General features: G+C 44.1%; 1 protein-coding gene across 4 annotated transcripts in view; it reads left to right on the forward strand.

The window, feature by feature from the left end:
* Nucleotides 1–437: 437 nt before the first annotated feature.
* Nucleotides 438–16,854, forward strand: part of cadm2a (cell adhesion molecule 2a) — a 166,899-nt gene continuing 150,482 nt past the window's right edge. For all 4 annotated transcript variants that reach the window (XM_019873457.1, XM_019873458.1, XM_019873461.1 and 1 more), the window contains exon 1: nt 438–811. In XM_019873457.1, coding sequence (XP_019729016.1) covers nt 751–811 — 61 coding nt within the window. In that variant the 5' untranslated portion in view covers nt 438–750. The remainder of the gene's footprint in view (nt 812–16,854) is intronic.

The raw sequence follows: 16,854 nt of genomic DNA on the forward strand, positions 1-16,854 counted from the left end.
ATTGTAGTCTTATATACCATCATGGTACAACTAATTCCAAACATGATCCTCGAGTCCATTACACCCCATTTAAAAAAAATGTTGTAGAACTGATTTATAGTTGTGCCTTGTTGACGTTTCCAATTAAGTCTTTTTAAAACGTCTATATGAAATAAGACAATAATACAAGCTCATCTCCATAATTTCAGTTCACATGCATCATGATGCTGGATTAAACCTCGTTTTAAATAGTCATACCCCCCCCGACTACATTAATTATTTCCAAGACACTTTCGAAAAATATTTCATCTCATGAGAAACTCTAAGGGAGGATGTTTTTAACAGCGTGTTTCATGCTCGGAGCGCCTCCCTCACAGCCCAGTTTCCTCTTGCTGATTGGCTAAAGGCTCGCGTCAGTCACAGCCGTGTGGGCGGGACTTATCGACTCTCTCTTGCTCCACGGAGGGAGTGGGGCAAGGCAGCAGTGCATCTTCAGTTTACCGAAGGACGCCAGTCGTCGGTCGATCGACGAAGGCTCACTGTCTGCACAACTGAACCTCACCGCAGAGCTCCTGTAAACAACCCAACTCAACAACAACAACAAAAGCAGCACCTTTTTGGGGTGGGCCATTTCAAAGCTCGCTCGACTTCACCTTTCAACCTCAAGGACTCGTTTAAAAGTGTACCTGGAACGGAGCAGGTCCGGTCGGGGAAGCTACGAGGCGGACAAACCTGAGGCGAGAGCGACGTGCAAGACAACAAGAAGCCAGGATGAATCTCAACAGTCATGCCATCTTCACCCTCTACACTATTTATGGGATTCTTCTTCGAGGTAAGCTTTTTGTCTTTTTCGAGTTGCGGGCGACGCGTCTCTTTGTGAGACGGCGTGTGCGTGCACCTTGCATGCAAAAACGAAGAGTCAAGTGCTTTTCTGTATGCATGTACAGCACACGTGCATAGGTGCACCTTTGCATTTGGAAAGTGATGAGGGGCCACCCTGGGGGTCTTGCCTCTCTAGTGCCTAGCAATGGGTAAGGTGTTTCTCAAACACGCGACCCGAGCGCCTTTTATTGCTCTGCATCTCCCACCAGTGGCAATTAAAAACATGAACGCGTGCCCAGGAAGAGGCGCAAGGGAGGCGGACACACCTCACCGTGATCCGTGCTGCCCCCACCCCTCAGGTGTTTATGGACATGCAGCTTTCTGATGAGTCACTGTTGCGATGCCGGCGATCCATTTTCTTTTTTTTAATAACGGTGATGTTTTTTGTTTGTTTGTTTGGACGTGCCTTTTATGGAGGAGTGGAGGTGCAAGAACAAGTGCACCACCCTAATGTCTCCATATTGTGGTGTAGTGTGTGAACTGCATGATGAACACTAGAGTGACGTTGGAGGTCAAGGTCACATGGTGAAAACGCCCACAGCGTGGTACATTCATTCTCATGTTTCAAATGAAAAGCCCCACACATGATGATTAAAAAAATGTTTGTAGTTACTTTTCTTTTTGTGCGTAGTGCACTCAAGAGGACGAACATAGCAAACCGAACACAAAACGTAACAACTCAGACCATCCAGTCTCATACCCCAAGCCAGATGTCTGTCATAGTACCAAGACTGGCCTTTGAGGGGCAGCACAGTGCTTCAAGCGATATAGACTCCTGGCAAATGCAAAGAAGAAGAAATGGAAGAAGCAAGCAAATTGTTGTTTAGCTGGTAACTACGCTGCAGTTGCAAACACTGCTAGTTTTATTGTGGTGAGGTTAGGTCATGTCCTAATTGGATATTTGCCCGTGTAATATTGCACTCGCACAGATCTCAATATTTCACAGTAGAGGTGCAACGATTAATCGACAACGGCTCGATTGTCAAGTTAATTATTTTCAGAGTGTCAATTATTATTTGGAATCAAGTCCTGTTTTTTAATAAAGGAGCAGAAATTAAAACTTGTTTTTAAATCTGATTCATCAATTTCTGGACAAATTAATTGATTATTAGAATGAAATCATCTTTGTTTGACTGTTGCATATTTCATCACACTACGGATCTCGTTTATACCCACCAACCAAGTAGTTGTAGAGCCGTACCTGTTTTGCGCAGCATTCGCTGCAGGTTGAGGGCACAGGGAGGCTCCAGCTTGAGTTTGCCATGTTTGCCACCGGTTGCTAAGCGACCAAACTGGAAGTGGCCTGGTACCTTTTCCCAGTTGTTTGGATTTGAAGTTGGCTGAAGTCGTCTTTAGAAAGAAAAGCCATGGCTTGTAATCAAAGGCTACTGTATATCAATACATTTGACTTGACTGGCTTGGCTTTTCCGGAGGTGGAAGAAGAGGAGAAGGAGATGATGAGCTGGCGGCAAGAAAAATAGAGTTCACGCTCCTCTGTGAGCTGCAGCTATTTGGAGACCGCTTCGAAGTGTACTTCAGGCTTCTTCAAATTTCTCCATGCTTTTTTTTTTTTTCTTCACCAGAGCCGACAATGCCACCAAATTATCTTGCTCTTTACACTCCAAAATCACCCTACCACCATCTCCCCTACGTAATGAGGCATCCGATGATGCGCCCGAGTGGAACATTTTTCATTCTTGCCGTGCTTTGTACTATTTTATAAAAAGTCATTGTGACAGTAGCTTTGCCATATTTGACACATCGTAAAGTATTAGAATGACTGCAACGATGGCAGCTCCCCACGTCTTAGGACAATATTCTGGCCGGTGAAAAGGGGCATACATGAAAAGCAAGCACGAGAGGGATGCCAAAATACTGCATATTTCTTATTTTATGGTATGGATGTGCAGGTATCAAATAATACTGTACTGTCATTGGATGATCCAAAGTAATTTGTGGACTTTATGGCTGGCGCTGTTTGTTTGGGTTTTGATACATTCGTAATGTGATGTATGATACCGTGATCCCTTTCCTCTATTGCAATCCGCTCTTTATTGTTGTGTCCGTATAAGAAATGGACTCTGATGGCTATTTCTTCATGAGCTAGCTTTCACAGGAGGTGAGGGCCTTGCTCACTTGGAGAAAGCTAAAAAAAACGGACAGGATTCAACCAATGTTTAAAATGTTGTAACAGCCGTCGTGGTTTCATTTTTTTTTTATTTTTTTTTTTTTTACTATTTTATGGCTGTGTGGCTCGTAATGCTATTGTGGACCATGTAAGGCCCACGGACCACAGGTTGCCTATCCCTTCTGCAAAGTGTATGTTGCATGCTCGAGGTGCTTCCATTGTTATCCGTCGCCATTCCTTATGATCCCAAAAGGGCGGCACACTCATCCGCAGCATGTTCAGTATATATGTGTGTGTGTGTGTGTGTGTGTGTGTGTGTGTGTGTGTGTGTGTACATATATCCCCGCCAATGTGTGCTGTGTTTGCATAGCTTCTGTTCAAGAGGACCTGACGCAATGAGAGGAGAGTGCACGTCGGTCTCTTTTCATATGGCGCTGGTACACACACACACACACACACACACACACACACACACACACACACACACACACACACAAATGCGCCACGCAGTCTCCGCAACCCTGAAGAGGATAATGCTAGGCTGCTTGATTTGAACAGTCATTTCCCAGTGCAAGGCCTATTATTGTACAGGTCGCGCTCAGCAGGCAGGTCAGCCTCCTCCTGAATGGAGACGATATCACTCAAGTCACCGACAAGCTCGCCGCTGTATGCTGCGGCTGGCTCGGTCTAGTATCCATGGATTAGACAAGTGCACGGTGGCAGTGCAAAAGTGTATTATTATTATTATTATTATTATTATTATTATTATTATTATTATTTTTTTTAAGCTTGTTGCTGTTGCTTTTGCCCGGCATGTGCCCATGAGCCAGAGAAAAGCGCCTGTTATGCAAATGCACCTCTTACGCAAGAGCCCGGGGCTGAGCGGCTGGCAACGCAGCGAGCAACGCAGGAAGAAGAGCTGATGTCAGAACAATATGGGAGCAGAGCTGCGGAGGAGGAAGGCGCAATCTCCTGACGATAAGAGTGCGACGACCGCACTTTGCGTGTTGTTTAGGATTCGTAGTTTATCTCCTGTGCCGCCGCCCCGCTCGTTCGCTTGCAAGTCTATCTGTTTTCCAACTCTGATCTCGCGAGTCGGCGTACGAGCCCCCGCCGCGTCATGCGTTTATCCCCTCAGTGAACGTAAGCCGCCGAAGGCTGACCCTCCATCCCCCTTGCGCCTTCGTCCATTCCTCCCTCGCTCTCATCCGCCAGTCCTGGTGTTGGAGCTTTGTAGCGCGGCAGCGTGGGAAAGCTTCTGATAACAAGCGGCCTTGTGTGTGTGTGTCTGTCCGCGTGTGTTTATGTGTTTGCAGAGCCACTGATTACATGGGAGAAACGACTCTGTTTCTTCCTCGCGCGCCGCACACTCTCCCCTCCTACTTCTGCATCCATTTTCATGGCTGCGCTCCGACAGGTTTGAGCATATGAGGTGCTCCGTACCTTGTGTTGATGGCATAAAGCCTCAAAGCTTGGAATCCTCTGTGGAGCAGCTCTGGACCTCTGTGCCTCGCGCACGCATGCCCACAGCCAGCCGTACATGCACAGAGCCCCACTGTGGATTCACTGCTCCTCTGCCAAAGGATTTCCCCTGATCAAAGCCAGTCTTTTTGTTAGTCCAGGTGTTAAAAAAGTTGAAACAGAGAGGAGGAAGTGGCTGCGGGGGATTGTGGTAGGATTCAGAAGCTACAAGCTCTTCCTGGCACAGTAGAAGTACACACCGGTGCAGAACTGCTCCTGAAACATGATGCGCAATTTCACACCTGTGGTTGATTCTCTCTGCTCAGTTGATGAGTTTATCTTTGCTTTATTTTCCTGCTGAATCCTAAAAGGGAGAACACTGAGTCCCTTTTAAAGCCGGGTTGGTCGGTCTATTTGTTTCCCTACGCTGGCATGACTCGGGAGTTGAGTCCATACCTCTGCTCAGGCCCCAGCAATCCCAATTTGAATGACCACCAAATTGCCGTGCATCCTAATTTAGGAAATTGATTTTCGGTAAACCCCCATTTACCACGGCCATAGTATCATATATTCGCTAGCGGATAGCAACGTTAGCCGCTGTAGCAGCACGAGCAGCGCTAGCGGCTGGCAGCGCTTACGTTAATATTAATAGACCGAAATGACCCTGCACAGTTTGATGCCGACAACCTAACACAATTGCCGTTGCTGCTGATCACTTTTTAATAAACCGGGTTTACTCCGGTGTGTTATTTTACCTGACAAAATCGCTGCTATTGTTCTGACGTCATTTCGTCTCATAGACCATAATGTAAGGGGAGAAATTCTCACTAATATTTCTGGAGAGGAAAATAGTGTGCCGCTACGCACAGTTTAAAGTTAAGTATAAATTGTTGAAAATCTGATCATTATGAAGTGGAAATGCGTGGGTTTGTTTTTTTTTTTTGTCTTCTGTATAAATCACTTTAGTCATCTTTTTGATGGTCTGACAAAATGCAAAAGTCCTTGGTGTGGAACTGTATGCACGTTCTAAGAACTTGGTTGAGAGTAGGTGGTGAATTGATTTTAATTTCTTACCATAATGCCTCGGGGGGGAAAAAATGCTTTTATTGAGAGGGTGCTGCGAAATCTCCAGGACAATAGTCCAAAAAGTCACCTCATCAAATTGGCAGCATTATTTTTACATGACATCCAGCACAGAACTGAATACTTGGTAATTTTTTTTTCTAAATGGTCACTTCTGAAAATGGCCTTGATGAAAACCATGCGCGAGCTCTGTTTTCCATTATGATACTTCAGTTTTGATCCGTCAGCGTGCTCACTGATCTTCGATACCGAGTGCTTTAGCACTTCTTGGCAAGTATTCTCTGGAAATAAAACACTCTGCGAGTAATTGGTGGTATGATGGCAATGACGCTCTGTCACGGCTTGTTATGGTAATCTCAGTACAATAGAAGCATACTAGTCATCAAACATCCAATTAGGTTGTCGGGCTTATATTCAAACAGCATGCTGCATTTTTCAGCAAATCGTTTAAGTCCTCATGAATTGTATATTACCGAAGCATAGTGATGAGACATTGCTTATTCTGTCGACTAATGCCTCCCTGGCTGCAAATAAATGTTATTTGAGATTGAAATTTACCAGGAAAAAAAAAAAAACATCTTTGTCGAGAATATATTTTGGCTTAATTCATTTCCAAATTGGCAGCACAGCTCTGCCTCATATTGTTCTGTTAAAGTGCATGAGAGAAGTCGATAATGAGGCAGAGCGTTTTCAGCCCAAACAAGACTCCCGATAGGGAGCAGGGTTTGTTTATTTCTTTGTAAACAATTCAGTTCTTCTTATATAAACCAATGCGCTAATTGGATGTGATTCATCATAACTTTAATGTACAATTGACTTTTGTTTCCCATTTATTGGCACATTTTGGTACAATACTCGCGAAACAAATTGTACATAAGGTTAAGCACTACTATGTCATGCTCAAACTAGACTATGATATAGCAACTGCTGTGTGGCTGCCTGCCTCTGCCTGTGACTTGTGGATAAGCAAGAATTTGGGGGTTTGAAATCCTTTTCCCCTAAAAGAGTCATCAAAGGACGTTTCCAGATTGCGATGGTCGTATTTATTTATTAAGTCACTTAATCATTAAGACTCCTGTCCATTTTTTGTTGCTATTGATTGGATTGCAGACTTCATCTTTGGGGACTTGAGGGACAAGCGGCGCAGGCCTCTGCTCTGGCACAGCTCCGCCGAGTAGCGTTGTCCTTCTCCATATAGGAGTTCAGAACATTCAGTGAGATTTGCCTGTCGTCGAAATGCCCCTCACGTAAACACAAAGACACTTTGTTTATGGCGTGAACATATCTGGGTGTAAACATGCATTTGATGTCTCTATTAGCGTCTAATTCTAGGGGATTAGCGTCTGGCTAATCTCGCACTCCAGTTTTCTGCTCAGGGGAAGAAAAAAAAATGAAGGAAGATTGAAAAAGGAAGTTCTAGAATTTTTGTCCCCCCCAACACACTTGGAAACAAATGAAGTGGGTTAGTGTAGCATGCGGTTGAACCGAACGTGCTCTCCAGGTTCATGAATCACGCTCCTCTTAACAAGCCTTATCCTTGATAATGTTCTTTTCGTGTTAGGTGCCCTTTCATCTGACAGCTCCTTTTCATACAAATCCCTATGGGCCACAGTGGAGAGACTTGCTCGTACGTGTCACGGTAATCATTTTCTGGAGCCCAGATAAAGATACGGTCACAACGTGGCTCCGCTTCCCTCCCTTTGCTCTCCCGCCCCCGTCGCCAATATTGTTTGGGGACTCTGCGTCCGCTCCTGGCAAAAATGAATTCAGCCAAAGCGAAGACAGCCCATATTACTGTGCTGAGACAGCTAGCGCGTTATGTGATCTGCACGCCACCATACACACACAAAAAAAAAATGCACCTGCATACTTGCGCCCCGCAGGTTGTAGACACAGCAGTGAGAGGAACCGCAGAGAAATCCACTCTTGTTTGGAATTACCTTTGCGTCGACGTAATGGACTGAAGGGTGCTACTGTTTTGCTCACATCGTTTCAGTCATTCTGAGGTGGCAAGCGTATACTCATCGCAAATGCATGGATGCTGAACATCGACGAAAGGGAAAAAAAGCAGGTTTCTTACCACCTAAAACTCAATGGCCTCTAAATATGGGCATAGCTCAAATTCTCCCCTCTCCTCTCTCTAGTGCTTCATTGTCTAAATCGTTGAAGGGAGCATCCATTCAGTGTCTAATCAGGAAATGAAGCCAAATCCACACATAATCCCACGGTTCCCACCACCTCCCACCCTCACGGCGCCAATATTCTTCTTGACTAATCGCAGTTGTAATTCAACAAAGTAATCCCTAAAATGAGAAGCATCCATCTATACGCTGATGCTGATTTCCTCTTGTGTCTACGAGGCAATGGAGATTCGGTCGTGGACTCTGTATATTATTTGACTTTAAATGTGCTTCAAAATCGAGCTACGTTAGTGATATTTTCAAACGCCTTTTCATATGCTAGCCCCGGCTAAATGTATCTCGTAATATATTTCAAAATAGGGATTTAGAGTTTAATTGCCCGACACATTATTAAAATGGAGTTATGGCATGATACTAATTGAAACGTGGGATTCATTGCACTTGCACACATCACTATCTGCACTTGTTTTAGCAACGCCAAAAGAAAGATGCCTGGAAGTAGCAAAAGCTAATTGAAATATAATTCCCCGAAGACACATGTTCATGTTAATTGACTTTCTGTGTGCGCTTGTGTTTCCGTGTCTGTGTGTAGTTGAGTGGGCGTTTTTTTTTTTTTTGTTTTTTTTTTTTTGTAGCCTGAAGCAAGTTGCAAGTCGCTTGTCTAATCAACAGCTGGAGCTGCCTTCCATTGCCTTCCCCTCTCCACCCATTTTTTAATTCAACCTTCGAAAGCTATTTGGCTCTGTTTTGCATATGGCACACGAATGTAATAATGTAATGAAATTATAAAGTTGTAACTTGCTAAAATCAGATTCAATCTATCCTTCCGGCTTCCACTCTTTTGTCCTTCACAATTTCAATGGCTCTGTGGGTCATGCTAGCCGGTGGGAATATGCCCGACAATAAGTTTCGGACTGCTGTGAGTTCGCGACTAATTGTCAGCTATTGAGAATTTAAAGACTGCAATTAAGGGATTACAATTGTGTGACACGGGTGTGATATTTCCTCAAAGTGAAAAGGTTTCCAACAATCAACTGCCACTACCGCTGTTTTCCTGATTTCACGACCAAGTAAACAACCGCGTCTGTCTACAAGCTAGCTAGCTACCTGCTACCCCGTTACGAATTTGTGTTGCTCGGAAATAAACCTGTCGTTAATTTGGTTCTCTCAATTTTGTTTTCTCAACACCTCTTCTTTCTCTTTTTTTTTTTTTTTTATGTGGCTGAGGAATTGATTTTGTTCGCTCCCAAGTTTGATTGCTTTGTTAACATCTGACCATCGCGGATGGAAATTGAACTTGTTAGATGAAAACGGACCGGAGGGTGGTAGTCTGAAAGCACCCTAAATATGAAGTGTAGGTGCCATCCATTTTAGAGCTTGCCCTTGTCCTGTTGTACAGGGAAGGGACAATGGAGTCAATTGACAAAATTTAATAAAAAAAAAATTAAAAAAAAAAACAAATGAACTGAAGCCCCTTAGTTCTGGTGAGCAATAGCCTGCTTAATGCGCCTTGGGGCGCCCACATTATATTGTGTGTGTGTGTGTGTGTGTGTGTGTGTGTGTGTGTGTCCACATTTCATCACTTCTGCACCGTCTGTCTTTTTTTTTTTGCCACATTGCAAGTCCATTTTAGGATCCTCAACATTATTCCTCCCCATTTGAAGAAGTGCACTCCCTGATGCTTACTGCTATTACTGCAGGATCCCGCAGCTTGTTTGGTATTTGGCAGTGGAGTCTCACAAATGTTTTGTACAAAATGAACTGTCCGTAGTAAAAAAGTAAAAAAAGTCAGGCCAAGCCCCAAATTCATTTTTGGGGCTTGCCAGGTTTTGGAATTCATTAGGAAAATATGATGGATCTTGTTCTTTGAAGCTTTTTATGCTTCTTCCTCCTGCTTCTTTGAAATTTCATCATCCTCCCATCATTTATTCGCATATTAGCACGCTGCTTGAGCACAGCAAGATGCACAAACTACTGCTCCAGTCCCACCAGGCTTCGGCTCAGTAGTTTTATAGCTAACTCATCCCCACTTCTAATCAAAATGATTCTCCGACCCGAAACCTCCTGCTGAGGAAACAAATAAGCTATTATAGGTTTAAATGGTCTCCAATTACGACTAATTTCAATGCTTATCTTAAAGATGTTTGCTTTTCTCTCCTACTCGACTTCCGATGAGTAGCAGAAGAATTGTGATGTGGATCACAACCAGATTGACTTGTTCGAGATACAGCAGATGCCTATTAGAGGGCCGGAAGGGTTTCTGTTTTTCCTTAACGCTCATCTTTGCGACTAAGAAGGACAGTTTCGCCTTTATCGTCATCATTACAGTTTGTCTCACATTGAATTTAAAGACGCAAACCCTCGCTTTCGTAGCTTTGAAACACATGCTTATGGCAGGTCAAAGGAATGAGTTGATCGTTTTGACGAATTTGATTTTAAAAGGTGATTTTATTTTATTATTATTTTGGTATACAAATTCCTGCCGCGGTGTCATTTGTTCCGCCAGGCTTGCTTAGTGACAGCTCTGGCTGCTACGCAGTTACACGGTTTCCGTGTCGTTCAAATGGACCAGCTAATGCTAATCTGTGCTAATCCCCTGAGAAGCACCCACGGAGCAAAATTATCGCACCGCTCTGTAGTTGGAATGGATCAGAGAGAGGAAGGGGGCACATTGTGAAGGCCGACGTATTTTCGGCAAATTCAATCGCGGCAGCTTGTTCGTACAAATCCTCACCCCAGTGGTCACTCTTTAATGCCAACTCTTACACACATACACAGAGACAGAACCTAAAACGGGGAAAGCTGTTCGAGAAAAGGGAACGAAAATAATAAGACCACATTCAAACCGCAGTTCTACAGACCCTGTAATTAGTTGCAAGCTCTCTGGGACTAAGCAGTGCTCCTCAATTCTTGTTGCAAACCCACTGCTCGTCCTAATCCTGCCCTTATTTAAAGTGTTACCCTACATTTGTACTCCAAGTAGTTTCTCATTTTAGCTTGCCCTCGTCTAGACTATTTTTAAGAAGGTAACGCACGGAGATAACCTTCATACCACTTAATTCTGACACGACCTTTAACCTCTAAAGGCATTACGATTGCGGGGCGGAATATTCCGCACTTTCCTCCGCCCGAAGATTGCATTAGCATTATCGTCCCTTTTGGCAAAACCTGAATTTTAGACATTTTCCCGCCTACGATTCCTTGCAATACCGAGACGAGTGCTTCATGTCTTATTGCACATGGCAGCAAGTAATAAATTGAAGATGTATGACACAAGTCGGAAATGTACTGTCAGCAGGATTCACATCCTGCACATCCATACAGATTCCACCGTAGAGATCTCTAATGAGGTTTCACACGAGCTGCCTTTGGACCTAATGTCCAATACTGGGGTAGAATTCCATGTAACGGCACCGTTTCCCAATCATGCTTTTCCCGGATAACCGATGCAGCTTGCAATCTATATGTCGGTCCTGATGACGGTGTTTGCCGGCGACATCTTGCGAAGGTCTTGCACGCATCCGGTTGCTAAACCTGCACTTGAGAAACTAATTATATTTAATCTTTAAACCAAACTGAGGTGTCGGCGCTCACGTCACATACGGGGAAGGCAAAGATGTCTTTGAGGGGAGTAAGTCCGGATCGCTGCTCCACTCGATAGTTGGCATCTTGAATGGAAGCAATCTATTCATGAGGTTTATTTCTGCCAGGTATCGGTCCCTGGCTTCGTGGTCTCATTTCCCCATGCAAATTTCTTTGCCCTTCTCGCATTTTAAATACAGTTCAGAGAGAATAAGTGCTTGTGTTGTGTTATGTGCTCCTTTTGTACCGTTTGCCACTCTGTGTGTATTCAAGTCGCAGTTGTTTGATGTTTTATAATTGCCCAAACATCAATGCTACTTTCCTTAGCCTGTCTGTGGCATTTCACATTGCGTTAACATTAAGTTTGAGAACCTCCGCTCGATGAAATAATAGAGTGTGGTTCGATTGAACGTTTTGGTGTTTGGAAATACGTTTTATGCATCAGCTTGACCGTAATCTTCAACTGGGGGTGACAAATGAGCAGCTTGAAGCAAGTGCCTTTTGCCTCAGTCTTCTTGCGCAATCACTGCAATATGTAGTTTACGAGAACAGGAGGTGTCTATAAAGTGTATATATGTATAATATAAAATATAATATCATATCCCACGCGATAAACGGGATTCTCGCTCGATCCAGTTTTGCTGATGGATACTTATTACGGGAAATGTAGACGCATCAAGTAAGAGGTAGCGCGCTGATGGGCTGTCTAGATGTCTGGTAAGTCTAAGTTGTTTCCTGCGGCTTGTTTGAGATCCTTTCAAGACATCGACCTGGCCGCAGCCGAGCCAGAGCTTCCCCGTGATGAGATGTGATGAGACAGCGACGGGGCAAACGGAAAACATAGCATGTTGGAGTGTCATCAAGGTGTGGAGGGATGAGAGATTTGGACGGCTGTTGGGGGTAACGGGAGAGATCGGGGAGCGGGGGTTGGGAGGGTGGAGGGGGGGGTTGAGAGGAGTTCACATCTGTTCCTTCACCACAAGAAATATGAATTTGGAATCGAGACAGCTGACTCCGGCCCGAAGTGTTTGGGGGGGAAAAAAAGTTAAAAACAGCACAGAGGAGAAAAAAAATAGCCTGAAAAAACAGTAGCCGGGCATGAGAGATTCAGTAAATGAGCCTTGACATTGCGTCAACCATTCAGACGTGCGCACACAACATATGAATAATGCATTCAAGCAGTTGGGATGATTCATTATGCATGGAGATATGATCGTAGATAAAGAGCAATGCTGAAGAAGTGACACTTGAGTATTTTTATTGGAGAAATAAATGGATAGAACAGGTTTGGAAAACAAACATCACGGTGACATTTTGTTGTTGTTGCTTCCCTCCTAAACCGCCGCTCCCAACATGTTCAGACTGGTTTTTCATTATTACGTCCTTTTCACTTATTCACAGCGTGCTTGTCTATCTTGCGCGACGCCGTCTCTGTCCTTCCTCTCCTCCGCGGTTCCCTTCTGCCTTACCCCCCTGACAACCTCACCCCCGGGGGCTTTCATCTTGGCGGGGGCGCTCTCTCTATGAGAATCTTCCAATTGGCAGACAAGCGCCCTTGTCAGCCGCCATTCATTGTACTTGCATAGATATGAAAAGTGTTTTAACAAGCGCTGCCGAGTCTTGTGGTGCGGCGGAAAGTGCACACCGATGCAAAAGCAGATCGTGTGACTAATTAAAAAAAAAAAAAGTACTCAAGTTTCAAGCCCCGTTTGTTGACGCTCTTGCCGGCAAGTTGTACTCCAACAGCTTGGAGGTGGCGTTAAAAATCATGATCGGTGGTCACATTCGGGAAAGGTGTGATTATTGATTTGTCGATCAATTGAGCGTGATGAAGTTGGTCAGTTGTGTGGAATTTATATTTGATTCATCTTGAAGCATTGGAGGAGTGCGCTACGTTGCCACAACGGCGGCGCACCGTCAGTTGAGTCTCAAAAATCATATTTGGAGAAATATTCATTTCAATCAGTTTTTTTCTCCTACTCTCAAATGTGAAAATTATGCCAAATGTGTTGCCATTTACAAACCTACTCTTAATCCAATCTGGGATGTAAAAAAATAAAAATAAATACGCACCAGAGCCGCTTTGAAAAGATCACAAAATATTCAGCCACGATTGCAAAACATGGACAAAATTGCTGCTGCTATGTTATTTATTGGAAAGTTACTTTTGATGAAGAGACCAGTGCACACATCACGTTCTGATAACAGCTCGGGCAAAATATTTCGATGTTTATTTTGTGATTTAGGCCATATAAGCAGCTATTTTGGAAAAAAAAATGCAAACTACTTGTTGAACAGCCTGTTTTGTATTCTGACAGTGAAATAAAAGTTCAAAAGTGCCAGTTTGCGGCGATCCCAAGAAGCCGCTTTGTCTCACTGTTGCTGTATCATTTCACAGTGGGATGCTGCACTTGTTAGTCAGTTGGTGAATGTGCCCTCTTTCCGGGTTGAATCAGTCACGGAGAGCAGATGTCACACGTGGCCACATGTAAAAAAAAAAATAATAATAAATCATTGGATGGCGGACGCCTTCTGTTTACATGTCAGAGTGCGTCCGAATAATTGCAACGGCAGACTGCCTTTAACATCAAGATTAATTATTGATAAAACATTTGCTCTCCTCTAGCCTCTGCAGCCACTCGGAAGCATTCATTTGGCTTCCGAAGCCCGCCGTACGTGGCGAGCCAGAACAGCTCTCCATCTATCATGTTGTTGTCGCTCGGTTCTGATCCGAGTATATGAATAAAGCGGGGAGGAAAGTAGCTTGATCTTCTCCTGTCAGTTATGGCAGAGAAACTAAGTGGCTTAAAAAAGAGCCGATGTCATGGTGAGTGAGTGTTCGACATCCAATGTACAATCATCCGAGCCCCTAGGATACAGACTCTGGAAAATATATAAAGTGCCTGCTTTATAGACCATGACATATAATTTCCTCTCTCCAGAACGACACAGAGTGCGTTTCCATCAGAATGCAGCCAGGCTCTTCTGATGGAAGTCACCAGCTATATACTCTGCAACTTGTACACCGGCTCTAACCCGACTGCGGCTTTATGTTTGCGCTAGAGGTTATATCATCCAAATGACTCATCTGTCAGGAAGCGATAATATTCTCCCGACCCATATTATACACGACGGTATTTAGCAAGTATATACAGTGTACAGTAAAGATCCCGGACGTTCAGGGTTTTTCGAGCGCTGACAGTATTATTTCCGAGAGTGGCCTCGGTTTTAGTTGGGGCCGATTACCTGGTCATTCTGTGTCTTTTGGACATGGTTCTATTTATTAACAGAAGCAGCTGAGGGAGACCAATATGATTACTTCAAACAAATGTCTTGAATAAATAAGAATCATTTATCATTGTTTGCAAAGTGTATCAAGAAAATGTAGTTGAGGATTTTGATTGGGATTATTTATTTCTCTTAAAATTTGGTCAATACCAAAATTTCACATCTTCAATGCCCGTCATTTGAATTTTCAAATGCACGGTTGTCAGGTTCAGTGTTTTTTTTTTTTTTAATCTTGACAGTGTTAATGAACTGCATAATGTGCTACCAAGTTACCCAAAAAGTAAAATATTAAAGCTGTCACTCTCTTCCCTACTTTGGCTGTCATTATGAACTTGATGCCTTTAATTTAACACCATGGTACTTAGCGTGCCATTGTGTGCTTAATTGTGCTTCCGTTCCACAGGTCACAGAGACACGTTTTAACATAATGGCTTCATAAACCTTTACAGCAGACAGCCACGCTGATTTCGGTGGCTGCCGAACAGCTGCAGGTAGGCTCACAAATCCTGACTTTGCCTCGCTGCTTTCCTCTCGTCATCTCAAAGGGAAACGTGACTTGCTTACGTTGTTCCGTAGGGCAGATCATTCCGAGGGCTAATTGGGGCTAGCGCTCCCATTAGCTGCCTGCGCACATCTGCCTTGTCGGGAGCCAGACTGATCAATGCACATCCCAGCTTACTGTAGACACGTATGCACTTTCAAAAAATGCTACCTTTCCACGCAAGTGTTTTTAGTTCAACATGTCAACGGTGCCACTCCGATAATTTGCTTTCTTTGGTGTTGATACATTTGTAAACTTCCACCCCGGTTTCACGTGGCAATGCTCCCTTCGTTGATTGGCCGGCGGCAGACTGGGAAGGTTTGTTACACTAGCCAAAGAGTGGACACAACCTGCTGCAAAACTGTCCTTTGTTGTGAAAGAGTTCATACGGTGTCATGTTGACCAAGTTAACAAACCCATCAAGTGATTTTTGATCAGATTAAAAGTTAGAGCCCCCCCCCTTAGATTAATATGGGCGGTAGTGTGAAAGCGAGGAGAAAACACCGAGATGGATCGGAAACGCTTAAGAGTCAAGCTGCTCTTCCTTCATCGTTTTGTAGCATAAGAAGGAATCTGGCCGTTCCCACAGTCTTGGCGCACTCGTCTTCCCAAATCTTTCTCCCACTAACTCTGTTGTCCTGCCAACGGTGAGTGAAAGCGCACAAGTGCATTATGGGCTGGTCATGCATGAGTAACAAGAGGCCCCTCTGAACTGCCGTGTGTGTTTTTCCCCCTCCCGCTTCAAAACGTCGCGATTATGCAGTGGTCCAAAGTGGCCCTAAGTGGCCCTCCACGCTGCAATTATCACGCACACCAACACGCCGGTGAACATGCGAAAATGCACACTTCAGCATTCATTAGACACGAGGATCTTACTTCCGCCGTTGAGAGTCATGAATCCGCCCGCCCCCTACCGCAGCACCTTCTCCCTCACCTTCCACTCTTCTGCATGTCCACAAATAGCCCATCTGTTGCAGCCAGGCTTCAACCGCAAAACACATTTCCTACGTGGGAACATGTTGTGGTGAGTTTCTCCCACTGTGGACAAGCCAAGACAAACCTGTCGCCGTTGGTGTAAACCAAAGTGTGACAATATCCCGCACGCCAGTTGAGATAGCATTTTGTGCCGTACCAGGCAGCTGCCTGGGTGCAGTGTTGTGAGGATTATGCCGATGCAGTTCGTCCAATCTGTGTTGATCTAACAAAGCGGCAGACGAAAAGCCTTTGGTCCAGTGTGCCTTGGCAAAGCTGGGAAAACCTGCGCAGTGTTTGCCTTTTAATGTGTCGTCCTTGCCTCCGTATACAGCAGCAGCATGAAACAGCATTACCCTTGTCACTATAAATCTATCCTTCTATTCATTTTATTACTGTGGCGCCCCGGTTGACATTGGAAAGTTCACAAACAAGATTTTTCGACTTTGCACTATTCTTAAGAAGAAATCCCTCAAAAAGGGTCCCTTATTCCTTCCGAAAAAAAAACCAAAAAGGGTCCCTTATTCCTTCCGAAAAAATTGAACGGATTAATTATTTTGCCATTTGTATGAATGGAAACAATTGCCTTGGTTGAAGCTTGTGAATGGAGGTTCCAAAAGCACCATCCAATTGAAGGATTTGGACAAATGTTTTTTTTTTTTTTAATTTTTACTTGATATGTCACCATGATAAGATTTGAAACACAACAATCACCATCTCAGTCATAGGCGTATAGAATCGCAAGCTTGAGTGAAGTGATTTGCCCAAAATATGGCATCTTTACAGCCATTTTTAGC

The sequence above is a fragment of the Hippocampus comes genome, unplaced genomic scaffold (genome assembly GCF_001891065.2).
Source record: "Hippocampus comes isolate QL1 unplaced genomic scaffold, H_comes_QL1_v1.1 scaffold59, whole genome shotgun sequence".
NCBI lineage: Eukaryota > Metazoa > Chordata > Actinopteri > Syngnathiformes > Syngnathidae > Hippocampus > Hippocampus comes.